Raw genomic sequence first — 18292 nt, forward strand, 5'->3', positions numbered from 1 at the left:
AGTTCTCATTCTTTATTTTTCACTGTTATTGTGGGATATCTGCTCCTGGGCTTATTCCACCTAGCCCCCTCTCCACAATAAACCGGTGTCTACAACAGCGTCGTTTGTGTCTCTGTGGTGGAGGTCCCTGAACACGCCGCTTGGGTGGCAGGCTGAACTGCCACAGTGTGTTTTCTTACGTTCAATGTTAAGGGCTAAATGTGTAACACATGTGGTCATTTTGAAACACAATTTCCTCAGTTTGTCTGGGTGGGTGGGTTGCAAACTGACTTCTCTCCATGGCAGAATTTCCCAACACATAACTCTTTCAGTTGAGTTCGCTGTGATCTGAAGCACACCACCTACCAGAGCAAGTGTGGGGATGTGACTTCACCTCTGGAGCTGTTAAAGCCGCTGCATCACATGACTGGAGGATCCCATCTAATCATAGCGCTCAGTCACACTGAACTATTTAAAATGCAGCGTGGAAGAGTGATTCTTCCAAATGTAAATATTCATGCCTCACCTCCCAATCGATCAAAGGAACCTCAGCGTCATGTGATCCTCTAGACCGTTTCATGGTTCACCAGCTCGACCATGTCGCGCTAAACCACTTCACATTACAACTGTAATAGCTTTCCCAAATGTTGTGAATCCACTTGTGAGGAGCAGCTGAGGAATCGAGTAATTGAAATGACTTAAAAATCAATAGTAATGTGTGGATATGAAAAAAGGTTTTAGGGTTTTCATACTTGACATATTTGAAAGAATAGATCGATATAAATAGAAAACACGTTTAAACGTTTTCTACTTCCCACTTGGCAACTGCAGTCTTAAAGTGGAGATCCGATCATTTTGTTTTAAAAAAAATAAATAAAAATTAAATAAAATTCCATATTTGCTACTTGATTCAATTTGCACTTTTTAGGAAACTTCCATTCAATGTAACTGCACTGCGTGCGTGCGGTTGGGGGCGGAGTCGGCCGCCCCCAGCAGGCATGCAAAGATGGGAGTGAGAGGCAGCCTGATGTAAAACCCTCTAGAAAACAGGAACGCAACAGACAAGACAAAAGCGTCACAAGGGTGGTGTATTAAACAGCTATTTTATTCAGACAGGGGGAACACATCAACTCATCTCCATGTTGTTTTTTTGTTTTGTTTCGTTTTTTTTTTCTTTAATCTCCCAGAATCATTTGGTTTCGCACAATGTCTCCGATGTTTAGTATCACCGGGACACCGCAAGCGACTCCCATCACTGGTTTTAGTGTCAAGAAAAGTACGAAGGTGTGGCTTGACCAGACAGTGGTTTTTGCGAGAAATGACGAGCGGGACCAGATCGCAGCGCTGGGGACATTGTTGTTTTTGTCGTCATGTTATTTTCATCAAAAAGGCTCGGAGCAACCCGATGTACTTCACAGTTGTAGTTTCCCCGTTTGCCTACGATTCGAGGGGCTCCGTTCCGAAGGACGCTTCGTACGGACACGCCAGGAAACTTGTCCAACGGTTGGTTCGACATTTCGAGGGAAGAGGAAAAAAAAACAACAAAAAAAACAACAAAAACCTTCAGATCCTCTCGCACTCCAAGGCATCACTTCCATTCAGAAACACGTAAAAATGGCATTTACAATATTCATATATACATATATATTCATACACACCCTCACCCGATGAACAACAATCAGGAACAAAGTTGATTGCGATAGATGAGTTCGAACATGCCAATGGGGACCTGTTCACTCAACTGTTGCCTGTTCCTTGCTCCGAGTTGCAGGTCATTACATCATCCCCGCAGTTCGTTGAAAAGCATCGTCGCCACGGTTACACACACACACACACACGAGAGAGAGAGAGAGAGAGAGAGAGAGAGAGAGAGAGAGAGAGAGAGAGAGAGAGAGAGAGAGAGAGAGAGAGAGAGAGAGAGAGAGAGAGAGAGAGAGAGAGAGAGAGAGAGAGAGAGAGAGAGAGAGAGAGAGAGACCCCCCCCCCCCCCCCCCCCCCCCCGAACTGGTGTGTTGGCTCCAGCGGCTGAAGTTGAAACTCAAGAGGTTTTGACGTTGGAATGCTCCACTAGGACAAATCCACCTGACATGACTTCACAGTGCAATGGCAGTTTTTGTTTTGAGATTATTTTTTTTTTTACATATATTTTTTGTTTTGTTTTCTCCTACGTGTACCCATTTGCCCTGTTACAGTCTGCTTTTAAATCAGGTTTTGTCTCCGTGTGTATTTCCTCACGAATCTCGACCGTGACCTCTCAATGAAGAGAACTGGAAACAGGGGAGGAAAAAGTCCCGACATAACCTTGCCGCCCCTAAAAATCTTTCATGACTGATTTGCCTCTTTGGCCTTTATTGGAGAGAAAAAGGAGGAACGTTGTGGTCAGGGGCTCAGGCATAACTGTACACAGTCTTTTCTATTGAAGGACTCACGCAGCGGGCTGTGACAAATCAAGACAAACTGAAGAATTATCCACTGAAGAGGGTTATTTCTTGCCTCCAACTCTATTCTAGATTGTTTGTTTCGGACCAAAATCCAGATTCCCACAAATACCTTTTATTTTAACATCTGGATGACATCACTTGTCCTGTGTGTGTGTGTGTGTGTGTGTGTGTGTGTGTGTGGGGTTCGATTAAGTGCGTGTGAGTTGTTTTGCTGCTTCCTCATATTACCCCGCCCCCATCCATCCATCCACTCACTCACTCACTCATCCCATCTTCTCTGTCACACGCTGAGCAGCCAGAAGAAGAAGAAGATGGCGACGAACAGGAAGAGGGAGTCCTGCCAGTTGTTGTTGCCGTTGTTGAGGTTGCCGTTTCCTTGGTGATCGCCCGCGTACGGATCTGATTGGAGGGGAAAGAAAGAAATCAAAGAGGGAAACGTCCGCTACAGTGACAGTCCTGTGTGAGGACTCTTCGTTGCGGCTTTTGCGATTTCCAGTGTTGGAAAGTAGATTTTTCAAATATCTGTACTATTTAGTACTATCTGTACTAAATATCTGTGAATTCCGTGGTTTGTTTCTCAACATATTTTACATGTTGCTGAAAACATGTCAAGACTGAACTGCGTAGTACTGAATTGTGGAGATAGACTGTTTCTCACCCTTTATGTTGTCCGGATTTCTTTGGGCGGGGCTAAATCATGACTAGGTGAAGTAGAGCGCTCATACTTGGCATGGCCCCCCGCCCCTTACACTCGATAAAACCTGCGGCGCTCCATAGCTCCGATCAGAGCGACCGTTGGGGAACACGTTTTAAGTAACTGTTTGTTTCGTTCAGCTGCCACTAGTAAAGCGATTTAGTTTTGAAAATAACGATTTAGATCCATGTACGTTCTTTAAATCAGGATGTATATTTATATCTATCAAATTATTATTTGATAGATATAACACGTTTGGATTTTATTTCTAAAATCCGTGTGTGTGTGTGTGTGTGTGTGTGTGTGTGTGTGTGTGTGTGTGTGTGTGTGTCCGTACCTGCTCTGTGGAAGGGGTCGTTGGCATTGAAGACTGTGGTGAAGAAGCCAAAAGGAAAAGCTCCGATTCCGAAGGACATGTGGAAGCCGGTGTCTCCAAACCCCTGGAACGGCTGAACAGCGTCCGAGAGAGAGAGAGAGAGAGACTGTTAGAGGAGGAGGCCTTGTAGAGAACGACGTGGAAATCAGGTTCAATGGTTAAACTAGGGCTATCCCCAAAAACGTTAGTAGACGCAAAGAGCCAAGTTTTTCCATTGGTTGCAGGGAAAAAAAGATTTAAAAAAATTAAAAAAAAAACTCCATTCAGGAGCTGAGCCTTTTCAAGATGAACCTTAAAACCTACAGTGGATGGCTGGACCATCGTATGAAACGCTAGGAGGGCTTTTCATTTGAAACTAAATTTAACAAAAAATAAATGTTCATTCTCCTTGCTGGTTGAAACACATTCAGAAGAATAATTACAGCTTTCGACGAGCAGCTTTTGCCGGTAATTAACAGGCGGCTCTCTTCGTGCGTGCGCAGCGCTTGAAAACTAAATTTATATTTTTAAGGCTGGTTATTAGATTTAGTATTTATCTGTAATGTAGCACAGTATTAACAATGTCAGTTATAACTTTCTTTCTCAGCCCTGGAACTCAAACCATTTTCTGATGCCCCAAAAACATACACTACTCACAAAAAGTTAGGGATATTTGGCTTTCGGGTGAAATTTATGGAAAATGTAAAAAGTTTATGCGACAGTGATATTATATCATGAAAGTAGGGCATTTAAGTAGAAGCATTCAATGGTGATTTCCTCATCTCAAACAATTGATTGAAACAAAAGCCAACAACAGTGGTGGGTTTACCACAACAAAAAATGTCAATGTCTCAATAACTTGTCATGTGCCTTTGAGCATCAAGTACAGCTTGACAACGACGTCTCATGCTGTTCACAAGGCGATTTATTGTCTGCTGAGGCCTGGCCCCCCACTCTTCTTGAAGAGCGGCCCTCAGGTCACTCAGCTGATCCCATAGGTTTTCTATGGGATTCAGGACTCCTCAGTTAAAACCAGCCTTGTGATCCCACTCATCAGTGTGGGATGTGGCCAAAGGACGTCCACTTCTATGCCTTTCTGTGACTCTTCCAGTCTCTGTATCGCTGTTGCAACCTGCTGATGACACTGTGACACTCTAAGCTCAGTGGCCACTTCCCTCTGACAACATCCTGTTTGAAGCCTCACAATGGCGAGGTACTGTTGATCAATTGTTAGGTGTCGTCTTGGTCTCATGATGTCAAAATGTGAACAGCATGATGAAGAGGAATGTTTAAATACCAATTCTAATTGAACCAGGAAATGTATTGGTCGATTCATGGATCAAACACCTGTTGTGAATTTTGCCGTTCAGCTCCTTGTTAGTGTGGTGAGGTGTGCTGTGTGACGATTAAAGATTGTTGTTGTTCTTCTTCTATTAGAGGACGAGGGAAATCTTAAGTCGGGGCAGCCCTATTTTAGCTCAGTTGTGTAGCCGTTTCCGTCAAACTCTGAAATCATATTGCCACTTACACGTTCATTTTCCAGTAGCTGTGGACTTGGGCACCAACTGATGTTTTTGGTACTCATGAACTTGTTGGCCAAATACAGTATATTATAAATTGTAATATATCAACCATTCATATTTTCTTTCTACTTTTCCACAAATCTCGTGATGGTTCCTTCCAGATGTTGGAAGGCTTGATGGGGACCATATAAGTTCCATGATGGGTAATTAAACATAGTGTACATTGCCTTGTACTTGGGAACTACAGTAGCGTTCACAATTAGCATTATACCAGGAAACGTAGCTGACAGAGCATCTCCATAGCAACACCTGCTTTCAACTGTCACTCAAACTTAGAAACAGCAGCAGCTTGAGCCTAGATCCAATTGTTTTTTTGACCTTTTTGAAATATTAAAAGTAGCTACAACAACTTAAATATAGTTGTGATTATTAACATTGAAAGTGATTCCATTCTTGCACTTAAATGATCAATTAAGTTGAACCAACTCACTCCTCTGCTCTCCGGCTCCGTTCTCTGTCCCTGAGGCCGAGGGGGAGTTTTCAACCTGGAAGAAGTTTGTGACAATATCATTATTACATCCTAAAAAATAAATAAACATCGACCCTCCAGTACGCGTTGAAAACGTCTGTCGCTGCAAAAACCAACATCCCACCCACCGGGGGTCCTCCTGGCTGGGGCTGCCTCTGCCGTACAGAGGGATGACCTTCTCCCTGCTGATCCCTGCTTTACACACCGGACACTGCTGCCGGCTGGGCCGGGTCTCCAGCCACTGGAGGAGGGAAGGAGAGGAAAGAGGAGTGGGGAGAGAGGAGGAGAGACGGGGAGAGAGGAGGAGAGACAGGGAGAGAGGAGAGACAGGGAGAGAGGAGGAGAGAAAGGGAGCGAGGAGGAGAGGACAAACTGAGGCGTGATGTTCTTGAGACCGAGACTAAAGTGATTTCTATGGAAATAACTGATTAAGTTTATGGTATTATCTGTTGTACTTATCTTAACAATGGGTTGGTCGTTGTTGTGTTCATATTGTCATTCATAGGCTACTGAATGTTATCTATTTATTATTTTATCTGTCGATACTATACAATATTAAGTATACTGTTATATTATTCATATTATTATACTTATGTAACGGTATTTTTTGTGGACCCCAGAGGAAGAGTAGCTGCTATGTGGGTAGTAGCTAGTGGAGATCCCTATAAACAAAAAATATTTATTAATTAATATAATATCTTCATTTCAGGTCACTGTGACGATGGCTCCGAGGACTTGATGTCCCGCATCTATGAATAAATAAGTGTGTCACATCATGCAAACTAACGTAGCTCATAATGAACCAGGCCGATCACTATTCACACAGGCTTACTGAGCACAAAGGTGCACAACTTGTGAAAACAAATAATAAATACAGCTGCAGGCAGTAAAACACGGGGTCTAGTTTAGTCGTGTTGGGTTTTACAGTTTTCCAGGTCCTCTGAAACGCAGCACAATTTTCCGAGTTTACCTTGAACGCCGCATTGGCTCCCCTGGTCTGTGGTCTCCTGGTTGCTCGTCTTGCAAAAACAATGCGGTCTACACAGCGCAACCCTCCCAATGCACATGAGCAGAGACAGAAAGCGGCCCGCTCCTGAAACTAATCAAATCATTCTTCTACTTCTGATATATGATACGATCATATAACTAATGAAAATAACAAACTTTGAATAATAAAGTAGGCCTTTTATATATATTTTAAGGCTATATATTAAAATTATTGTTTGTTTTTTTTTGTTTGTTTTTATAAATTGTTTAAAAAAAAAATATATATATCTTTTATTTTCTCGTGACCCTTCATCCAATACCTCTGCACCCCACTAGGACGCCCCGCCCCACAGTTTGAATATCACTGCTCTAATAGACACATTTAGCAAAAGAAACTAGCAACACAGCGGCACCATTACTCTGCTGTCTCCTCCCATCACAGAAAAGAATGGAAACATTCTAAAAAGCAGTGTTTGGGGTAGGGTCGGGCCATATGTCAAAATTTTCCTACCGGCCATCGTCAGCCCAACAACATGTTTTGTGAACCATTCTCACTGATCAGATAAATCTCCTGCTCCTCGTCTAGAAAGTCTCCACTTGGCCTTAGGCTGGTCCAAAACGTTAACGCAATCCAAACGCTGCACGTGGCTTGAAGCCGATTGGATCTGTCCTAGAATCCCTCCCCTGATTAAAGGACTGTGATGGAGTTTCTGAGTGGCTGAATGTGACATCAGTCGTTGTGACGTCAAAGCCACAGTGGTTTGCCAAAAGCGAGGACTATCCAATGCGATAACGACCATGTGATTTTACCAGGAAGTTATTTATACTATATATACATATAGATAGAGAGAGAGTTTATTATTTGCTGAGTTAAACTTTCGAGGAGACAGACCATAAAATGAACAAAATAAAAGGACAAAAATCACCCCCCCTCCAAAATAAAACAAAAACAATCGCCAAAATCTTCGTCCAGTCGCCCGAGCCCAACACTGGCCCTAGAGGGGGTGAACGCCAGCGCCTTGAGTGCTTTACCCCTTTTAAGCCGCGCTAAGTCCCACGGCAAATGTTAAGCACGGGAACAACAAACAGAAAGCGAGGGCGGTGAGTGAAAAGTACTTACTTGGTGAAGACACGGCCAGCTGTGGGACAGAGAGAAAGACAGGATTTGTGGTTAGTGGTTCGACCGCTATGCAAAAATACAGTTCTATTAAAAAAACACCCAGAGCCGTCTCAGTTATTACATAGCTGCCTGAACATAATTATTTGAGCAGATCCCGATCCACAATCACGTTTTCATCCCTATTTAGAGGGGAATTTTTAAATCAATGTTAAATGATGATGTCAACAATAAAAATACATTTGAAATGTAATAAAATAAAAAATGTATAAATCATTTCAATGATTACAATTTTTTTATTGTGTTTTATTGATTTTACAGGTCTATAGCGCTTTTTAGATTTTCAGGTTTAGAATTTCAATTTAAATGCTTTATCTTTGCCACAAATATGAATAATATATTTAAATATTTTCTGTTTATTATATAGGCGCAATAATCAATATAAGTAAAAAGTGTAATTGATATGCCCCAAAAGGATTTATTCTTCTACATGCAAACATCACTTAAAACACTCCGGACTGCCATCACGTGGGTAAAACCACGTGGTTCTCTAGCGTTTTTAATCGCTGAATATCTAATTCATCGTGATTTATTTATTCTTTTTTTTTTTAGCCTACATTCGCAAATGCACGCAAAGAAATGCATTTTTGATTCGGCAAAATGGTGGAGTGCCATCCGCAGGTCAGATCTGGGGTCTTTTTCCCCCCCAAACAAAGTCTGTTTTTATTGTAGATTTATTTATTTTACTCTGTTTTTTTAATGGACTGAAACCAAAAAAGCCCTGTGTGTAACGGGGACACTTTCTTCCTCCCAACAACGACTAATCAGTAAATCAGACACGTTGACTCTCAAAAAACTGTGTCGTTAACATCCCCATCACGTACTGCATCTGTAACAGTCATCTCACGTGGGAACAGCTGCCACAAGGAACTTCTCCATAAAGGAGGTCAAGGTGTGAATGACTTCTTACTGCCTTTGCAATGTTATGGATTCCATGCGGGAAAGAGGCTTTTTAGAGTTGGTTTGACTACTACAGATAACATTTTGTTATTGTAAGTATTGCAACTATTTGTATAACAACATTATAAGATGTACCACCCTTGTAAATGTTGGAAAGGAACCCCTCAGAACCCTGAATAAAATATCTCTTGTTGTTCCCCTTTCTGTAAATGTAGTTCCTCCCCCCCAAGAACGCAGCATATCATTTCCGCCTTCACGGAGAAGAAAAATCTCCCGCGGAGCTTGGACGAAATACAGCGCACGACTAATCGCAGAAAGCAGCGACACATGAACGCTCATTAAAGTTTGATTCATATTTCACGGAATGATGAGTGAAATGATGATTTGATCGCTATGTTTAAACTCACTGATTGACGCATGCTGGAGCCCGGATACGACAATCTAATCACTGAAATCAGCTGGAACAGTGATCAGTGACACACTGGAATGAAAACCCTCCTTGGTCTGATGAAACAAGCTCTGGAACAATGTGAGTTTCCATAGGGGTTTATCCGTGCAAATCCTCCAAACCATCTGGAACTTCCACGTTCCGGGGTACTCCACAAAGACCCCTGTTTGGGCTTGATAAATGCTTCCTTCATCGGTTCACATTACAAAACAATAAAATAATGATGAAAGTTATCAATACCGCAAACACACAGCTTTTTACTAATTCATCCAAACACACAGTTTGGTTTTAAATGTTACAGGCAGACGTTATGAATGCCACCCACCAGCAAGCAGCTGGTTTTAGTGAAGCTACTTCACTAGACCCAGACTTGAACTGCAATAAATGAACAAACAAACAAACAAACAAGACATTAACAAATCATAAAGTGGCAGGGCTTGTTAAAAAGCCTTCACAAACAAGAAAATATCCAAATCTGCACCGCTTTCAACGGTCTTGAGTTCAGAGTGAATCAAACGGTAATATTTAAGGTTAAACAAAGCCTATTCATTTAACAGTCAACCCGTAGGCGTAGAACATATTCTGTGGATTAAGGGCGCGCCGCAGCCTTTCACAGTATTCGTGGATAAAATGAGCTATAAAACAACGGCCCAGAATGGCATTCCAGTGGAGGAACAATACTGAACAAAGCAAAGGACGTGATCTGACACAACACCCCATTGAACTCCGATTTAACATGTGAGCACATGCACTGCGTTGCCCAGTTCTCCATTTTAGAATTACCACTCATCCAAGTTTAAGAGCATTTAAAGCCTTAAAGTCATTAAAGGCTAAACAGACACAGCTGTTCCTAATAACTTCTAACTATAATGATAACTATATACACAGTGTTCAAAATTATTATGCAAATTGGATTTAAGTGTCAACATATAATTTTTTGTTTTTCAATTAAACTCATGGATGGTATTGTGTCTCAGGGCTCTTTGGATCACTGAAATCAATCTCAGACACCTGTGATAATTAGTTTGCCAGGTGAGCCCAATTCAAGGAAAACTACTTAAGAAGGATCTCCCACATTATTAAGCAGCCACAGGTTTCAAGCAACATGGGAAAGAAAAAGGATGTCTCTGCTGCCGAAAAGCCTCAAATAGTGCAATGCCTTGGACAAGGTATGAAAACATTAGATATTTCACGAAAACTTAAGCGTGATCATCGTACTGTGAAGAGATTTGTGGCTGATTCAGAGCACAGACGGGTTGGTGCAGATAAAGGCATAATGAGGAAGGTTTCTGCCAGACAAATTCATGGGATTAAGAGAGCAGCTGCTAAAATGCCGTTACAAAGCAGCAAACAGGTATTTGAAAATGCTGGTGCCTCTGGAGTCCCGCGAACCTCAAGGTGTAGGATCCTCCAGAGGCTTGCAGTTGTGCATAAACCTACTATTGGGCCACCCCTAACCAATGCTCACAAGCAGAAACGGTTGCAGTGGGCCCCGAAATACATGAAGACTCATTTTCAAACAGTCTTGTTTACTGATGAGTGCCGTGCAACCCTGGATGGTCCAGATGGATGGAGTAGTAGACGGTTGGTGCATGGCCACCATGTCCCAACAAGGCTGCGACGTCAGCAAGGAGGTGGCGGTGTCATGTTTTGGGCCGGAATCATGGGGAGAGAGCTGGTAGGCCCCTTTAGGGTCCCTGAAGGTGTGAAAATGACCTCGGCAAAGTATATAGAGTTTCTGACTGACCACCTTCTTCCATGCTACAAAAAGAAGAACCGTGCCTTCTGTAGCAAAATCATTTCATGCCGCAAAGAATACCTCTGTGTCATTGGCTGCTATGGGCATAAAAGGAGAGAAAGTCATGGTGTGGCCCCCATCCTCCCCTGACCTCCACCCTATTGAGAACCTTTGGAGCATCCTCAAGCAAAAGATCTATGAGGGTGGGAGGCAGTTGGCATCAAAACAGCAGCTCTGGGAGGCTGTTCTGACATCCTGCAAAGAAATTCAAGCAGAAACTCTCCAAAAACTCACAAGTTCAATGGATGCAAGAATTGTGAAGGTGATATCAAAGAAGGGTCCTATGTTAACATGTAACTTGGCCTGTTAAGATGTTTTTGATTGAAATAGCTTTTGATTTCAGTCAATATGACCTCCTAATGCTGCAAATTCAACAAATGACCATTTTCAGTTCTTTACAACATATAAAATGTTTTGAAACTCTGTTGTGCATAATAATATGGAACAGTGCATTTTGACTTTTTTTTATCTTTAATAAAAATACTGTTATCATTGGGAGGTTTGTTCAATAACATTTGAATTATACCCTAACGGTTGATGGCTTGAAAAATTATACTGTCATTTGCATCGACTATTTAGGAAAACCAGAGAAAAATATAATTTGCATAATAATTTGGAACGCGGTGTATATATTTTGGCCAAGCAAGTTTCCTCTGACCGGCCAAAGGAAGCTGAATGGGAGCGCGTCCTAAATTCTTTTAATTAAACTTGGGCTACTAATTCAAAGGATGAAGTGAGGCGAACGGGCTCTCTCTGATTTAAACTGCTTCAGAGGCAGGCAAACACAGGCCTATTCCTTTTAAAAAAACAACCTTTATAGGTCATTTAAAGTGGACATGGAGAGCAAACAAAGCAGGACAAGGTGATTCCTGGGGCCTGCAGTATTAAAATACGAAACATGACCGTCTCTGTGTCATCACGCCTTGGACGTCCCTCCCCAGGTGCAGACATGCTCAAATATAGCCTGGACCGGGCCTCTGGGGACGAACGCCATGTCAGACTCACACCTATAGCCCACATGATGAAAATCTTCCCAATCTGACTGTCGCCATTATCAGAAGGAGGATGATGACGTCCAACTCAAAACAGAATCTTTATTACAGCTCGACTTTTCTATGCTGTAACTTCAGTCTGCCTTAGTATTGATCTGAGTATTAGGGGCGTCACAACTCCGATTCAAAATCGAAAATCGATCGAAATGAGCGTTCAATTTCGAACTTCGAAATCACAAGCAGGTTCATGATTATCCCCTTATTTTTGTGGGTAATATTGTCCGACATGGATAAATAAAAAAAAAATTAAAAAAAAGTGTGCGCCGCTTCAATAAAATGATGTATTTTACAATATGTCCCCTTGATTTGTCCAGAACAGAGACCGGCAGCTTGTGAGAAGTGCCGGTACGCACCAGTGCACGCTCCGTAAGAGTAGTTAATGTTATGGATATGATTTGGGTTGTGATATCAAAGATAACATAATAATGTTAAATGGAACATGATGCTGTGATATGATGAAACAAATGAGGAAAAAAAGTCAGTCAGATTAGAGAAGAACGTACAGAATGGAATCGGACGTGGTGGGCGGAGGAGAAGAGAGGCGTGTGTTAAACTTTGGCTCTTACGGCTCCCAAGCATTTATTTTATCCATGAAATTGTATGAAATATTTTGTTTATATTTATTCCACGACAAAAGAAAATATATTTATAATTAATAAATGCCACTGCACTCGAAGTTACTTATTTAGAAACAAGAGTTTTTCTTTACAAATCAAGACTAGATAATCTAACAATGGCATAGCCGCAGTGCTGAAAAAAACAATACTTCGAAAGTCAAATCAATTCATGGCCTGCTCAATATGATGCCATTTCACAACTTCCTGAACATGCAGCTGCATAGGATGTTTGGTATTGATTTAATGAAACCAAGATGAGGCAACTTGGGTCAAATGTTGCTTTACCAAGATGTTAGTAATAAATGTCCATAACATCCGCCTTGAAAATGCAACACACTTACAGTGCATCTCTGTTATCGAAAAACTGAGAGCAATGTGTGGAGAAGGTGTCTGCATAGACAAAAGGGATGTTTGTACATTGTGATTTTATAGGAAACCGGCACAACCCAAAGTTGTGGAACACCTTCCCGCATAATATCAGAGAAGCAGGCTCGGTGGACATCTTGAAAAAGCAACTGAAAACATACACGTTTCCTCTGGCATTTAACTTATATGTCTGTGTTTTTCTTACCATCGCTTTTTAATTGAATTCTTTTACTCCTCAAATGTGCTATTCATTCACTTTAAATAATTACGGTAAATTATTAATTCCTAAATGTCTGTAAAGAACTTTGAGCTACACATTTTGTTTGAAAGGTACTGTATAAATAAAGATTAGATTATTATTAAATCAGGGCCGTGCCGTGCAAGCAAGGTCGAAACTCATTTAAACGCAGACACCGCGACGGCCTTTTTCCTTGTGTGTGTAAGCCGTATCACTACTGGCTCTAATACCTGCACATCTGACCCAATCCAACTGCCTCTGACCTAATCCCAGATCAGCTTCACCCCTAGTACTGACACAGCCTCTTAAGCGACACCCAAAATGTGTGAATGAGCCACACACTCACTCGGGCCCATCACGCCTCAGTAAACCGAAAGAAAAAGCGTCTTGAAGGCCGGCCTTGGGAAACAACAAACCGAACCAGCCCGGCCGAGATAAACACGAGAGTGTGCGCTCGTAAAGTATGGACACACAGCTGAGCGGCCATGGTGCAAATGGTCAAACCGTGTAACTTCCAGCGGGCGAAACCCTTCATTCAGGAGTTTGACCTCAGTTAAGTGGGCATGTGTGCGATAAGGAATTTGACTTTGGCGTATTTTGAAACATAAGATAGTGTCGCTTCACTTGGTTTATCAGCTCGTCTGCACTAAACGGGCAAAGACTATCGGTTGAGTTCATTAAAGTGGCATCCACGAGAGCGTCCTTGAGTACAAAACCCCAAATTCCATTTTAAACTGATACCACCCCCCCCCCCCCCCTTTGCAAACATATGGGTTTACCCTCGCCCTCAGTCCCAATTTTTTATTTTTTAGTTTGCCTCGTTCTAATCGATGGATTTGTTTGTTTTCATGGTCCCTTGAGCCGGTGAGGATGTTTTTCCATCCGAGGGTGTTGTGTTTTTTGGTTTTTTTTAATGGTCAGATCAACATCTAACTGAGCAGAACCAGCCACGCTGCTCTGTCAGATCCACCACCGGCACGCCTTACGAGCGGCGGGGGTACGCCACCAACAACGGAAACGGCAGACAGAGGAGTGCGTACAAAAAAAACGAAAACACATCCAACGGCTGTTTCTCATCCAGTACCAGCGAAATAAAAGTAAAACGTGTATATATATTTACAAATATATATTTTTTTTCAACGAAACAATCTGACGAGCGTTGCCAAGAACCGACGCCCACTTGGCCGCCGCGCTAAACCCTTCTTACTTGTTGTTCAATTAGTTGGGAGTTAACGCCGCCGTGACGGACCGAGCGGCTCCCAGAGACTGGACCAAACGCACGGTTGCAGCAACAACAACAACCCCCACCACCACCACCACCACCCTCAGCGCCACCCTCAGCGCTTTTCCTCACCAGAACAAGTGTCCGCACATGCTGATGACGGCGTCGCGCGCCGTGTCCAGACATATGTTGCATTCGAACGTGGCCCGCTCGCGCTCGCCCTCTCCGCCGCCGCCGCCTCCTCCGGGGCCGTCGCCGCTGCGCCCGTCGCTGCTCTCCCCGGCCGGGAACCTGCCTCTGCCGGCGGGTCCGCCGTCACTCGAGGACCGGGGATCCGCGGCCGCCATGACTGTCTGCTGGGGCTGGGGCTGGGGCGGGGGGGGGAGAGGGTGGGGGGGGGGGAGGGGGGAGCTTGACGTTAAACCCACGGTCCGCTCGACCTTACGGCTCCGCGAGACTGGACCGGCCGCCCCGGCTGTCAGCGGCAGCTGAGCGCTTCCGCTTCCGGCGCCTCGGAGAACGACGGCGGAGAAGCCCGAGTGGGCGGGGCCACGGGGACGGACGACGCGCCGGTTGGCGTCACATCTTGAGCTAAAAAAAAAAAACGTCCTTCGTGGTCGTAACGGCGCATCCCATAAAGCTTTAAGAAGCAGTGTGACTTCTAAAATGCTCCTTTTTATTTATGATTGTCTTCGTGTTGGCTTTTTTTTTTACCCTTTATTTTTTTTATTTTTTTTATTAATTGTATGTATTTTTTTTAGAATCCCAGACTGACTCTCTGTTCGCTGTTCTACTCGGATGGTTTTCTACTTTGACATTGTTTAAAATCCATCATTAAAAAAGTCGGATACATACATACATACATACATACATACACACATACATACATACATACATACATACATACATACATACATACACACATACATACATACATACATACATACATACATACATACATACATACATACATACACACATACATACATACATACATACATACATACATACATACATACATACATACATACATACACACATACATACATACATACATACATACATACACACATACATACATACACACATACATACACACATACATACATACATACATACATACATACATACATACATACATACACACATACACACATACATACATACACACATACACACATACATACACACATACACACATACACACATACATACACACATACACACATACACACATACATACACACATACACACATACACACATACACACACACATACACACATACACACATACACACATACATACATACTTACATACAGACATACAGACATACATACAGACATACATACAGACATACATACCTACTGTACATACAGACATACATACATACAGACAGACATACAGACATACATACATACATACATACACACATACATACACACATACAGACATACATACTTACATACAGACATACATACAGACATACAGACATACAGACATACATACAGACATACATACCTACTGTACATACAGACATACATACATACATACATACATACATACATACATACATACATACATACATACATACATACATACATACATACACACATACATAGACACCGTTTTAGTAGATTTTAGGAGAAGATGTAAATGTCAGGGGGTCGGGGTTTCAATCAAGGTTCACGATCAAGATCAAGATTTAACATTGAATTCCACGCGTTTGCAATGAATTATTCATAATGAATAATTTACACCAAAAACAGACGAACACGAAAAAACGAAGTAGAATATAATTTTCCCTGTAAGAAATCATTGTAGCTTTTGAAAAAAGAAAAATGAAAAAAGAAAAAAGGAAAATCCCGTAGAGCCAAGACAGCGGAACCAAGGTTTTAAACCTTGGTTCCTCCGGAACATTACGCAGCCGTACCACAGGCATGTTGTGTTACTCCATGCTGGAGGAGCGACGATCTGCGTTTAATAGAACGGTTTAAATCCCGCGACATGAAATAACTTCACAAACATTGGATAAATGTCCTAGAATCAGTACTCAAAGTCGTCACCATGAAGCTCAAACGGCAGAAGCAAGCGAAGAAAACCATAAGTTTTTACAAGTACAACTTCAGCTTCAGGGAACCTTTCCAGGTCCTCGTCGACGGGACGTTCTGCCAGGCGGCTCTGAAGAGCAAGGTCCAGATTAAGGAGCAGATCCCCAAATATCTGATGGGAGAGGTCCAGCTCTGCACCACGAAGTACGTCTGTTTCAGCCTCCAGGGCGGAACGTTGACAGAACAGTGCCAGTGAATAAGGGATTAAAAAAATGCAATGAGATGTGTGTATAAACAGAGGTACCATGTAAAGCACAAGTATGTCACAGAGGTATATAGTGCAAATAAATAATGATGGTACTAGTAGCAAGTGGGATGTTATGCGGTATGATATCATGGTTTAATATACTGTATGTTTAGCTGTATAGTAATTCATGTATATATTATTGGCATGACTCCTAATCCTAATTTGTTTCTGTTTGACCCCAGTTGTGCGATGAAGGAGCTAGAGAGTTTGGGGAACGATCTCTACGGTGCAAAGGTTATCCTGCAGAGGTTTCAGATCAGGAGCTGTAAGCACCTGAAGAGCCCCGTCCCAGCTTCAGAGTGCCTGATGTCAATGATCCAAGAGGGAAACCCACACCACTACTTCGTCGCCACACAGGTATATTTCAAGGAGACGCCCTGAACCCCTCTGTCCCCTCTTTTTGAGACGGCGCAGAAAATGCAGGCGCTCAGGTTTATATTAAGGTTAAAAACATTAATATATACCTCTAGTATTGACAAAACATTAATCACAGAGATGTACAAAGTAAGGATACTAGCCATTTTGTAAACGTTAATCAAGCATCTGTACCTGAGAGAATAGTAGCAACAATTTAGTTTTAAAGCCCTTACTTACTCACCCTAATTGAGGTGCAGTTCTACAAATGGCACCAACCCACTCTAGCACATAGCTGCTTTTTTATTGCTTTACTATTCAAAGTACTTTAATTTGGTATTAAAATGTAATTTAAGCATTCTTAATCCAGTTCATAGTTTGGGTAAGAGGCCCATATTTTGATGGATTCTGCATTCATTTTTCCGCCATCTGTTATCCGGGACAATTTCTGATTTTCTGCATGTCTGTAGCTTGGCATCTTGACTCAAAGCTCGAGTCTCATGGGTCCCTAGCCAAATGAGAAAGTTTAATCTTGCTATACAGTAATTGTAAATCAATTAGATTAGATCATTTACATTCGGCTATTTAATCTCATCGTTTGTTGTTTCAAACAACTTTCTAATAAATGCTATTTACCAACACAAAATACATAGAGTATATGAAAGGACATTTTTACAAAATGGTGTTATGGTATGTGTTATCCTCCCTTTCATAATTGTCTAGTCGCCTCTACAAACTGGATACGTTTATGTTGTGGATTCAATATTCCAATCAACGCACGCATAATCTTTTCAGGACTTTGCGGTAACAACAGATCTAAAGAAGCTTCCGGGTGTGCCTCTGCTCTACATTGTTGTCAACACCATTGTGCTGGAAAAGCCGAGCAAGGCGTCTCTGGACCGCGTCCAGGCGGTTCAGATGGGGGAGCTCATCACGCCAGCTCAGCAGCAGAGCATCAGCCACCTGAAGGAGGAGCAGGGGATCGGCCAGAGCCAAGAGGAAGACAGACGGGGAAAGAAACGCAAGAGGAAACGGAGCAACCCCAACCCTCTGAGCTGCCTGAAGAAGAGGAAAAAAGCACCGCTCCCAGCACCGCCGAAGAGCAGCGAGGGGGAGAAGAAGAAACGGAGTCGGCACAAGAAGCGCACGATGGATGGAGGGGCCTCAGCCATTAATCCATAACGTAGAAGAAATCCATTGACTTAATTTGTAAATAAGACATTTTGTACTTTGCCCAAATTCTGTTCTATCATGA

General features: G+C 42.4%; 2 protein-coding genes across 2 annotated transcripts; one reads left to right on the plus strand and one right to left on the minus strand.

The window, feature by feature from the left end:
- Positions 1 to 2102: 2102 nt before the first annotated feature.
- Positions 2103 to 14715, minus strand: rnf5 (ring finger protein 5). Its single transcript, XM_079998560.1, has 6 exons — positions 14459 to 14715; positions 7629 to 7647; positions 5650 to 5762; positions 5483 to 5537; positions 3452 to 3563; positions 2103 to 2819 (listed from the first exon to the last, which is right to left on the minus strand). The coding sequence occupies exons 1-6, from the start codon at positions 14671 to 14673 to the stop codon at positions 2701 to 2703; spliced, it is 633 nt and encodes a 210-aa protein (XP_079854686.1). The 5' UTR covers positions 14674 to 14715; the 3' UTR covers positions 2103 to 2700.
- Positions 14716 to 16294: 1579 nt separating this feature from the next.
- utp23 (UTP23 small subunit processome component) lies at positions 16295 to 18244 on the plus strand. Its single transcript, XM_080013770.1, has 3 exons — positions 16295 to 16580; positions 16866 to 17040; positions 17833 to 18244. Exons 1-3 carry the CDS (start codon positions 16393 to 16395, stop codon positions 18217 to 18219), a joined length of 750 nt encoding a protein of 249 aa, XP_079869896.1. The 5' UTR covers positions 16295 to 16392; the 3' UTR covers positions 18220 to 18244.
- The last annotated feature ends 48 nt before the right edge of the window (positions 18245 to 18292 follow it).

This window comes from Zeus faber (assembly GCF_960531495.2).
Source record: "Zeus faber genome assembly, chromosome: 1".
Lineage (NCBI taxonomy): Eukaryota > Metazoa > Chordata > Actinopteri > Zeiformes > Zeidae > Zeus > Zeus faber.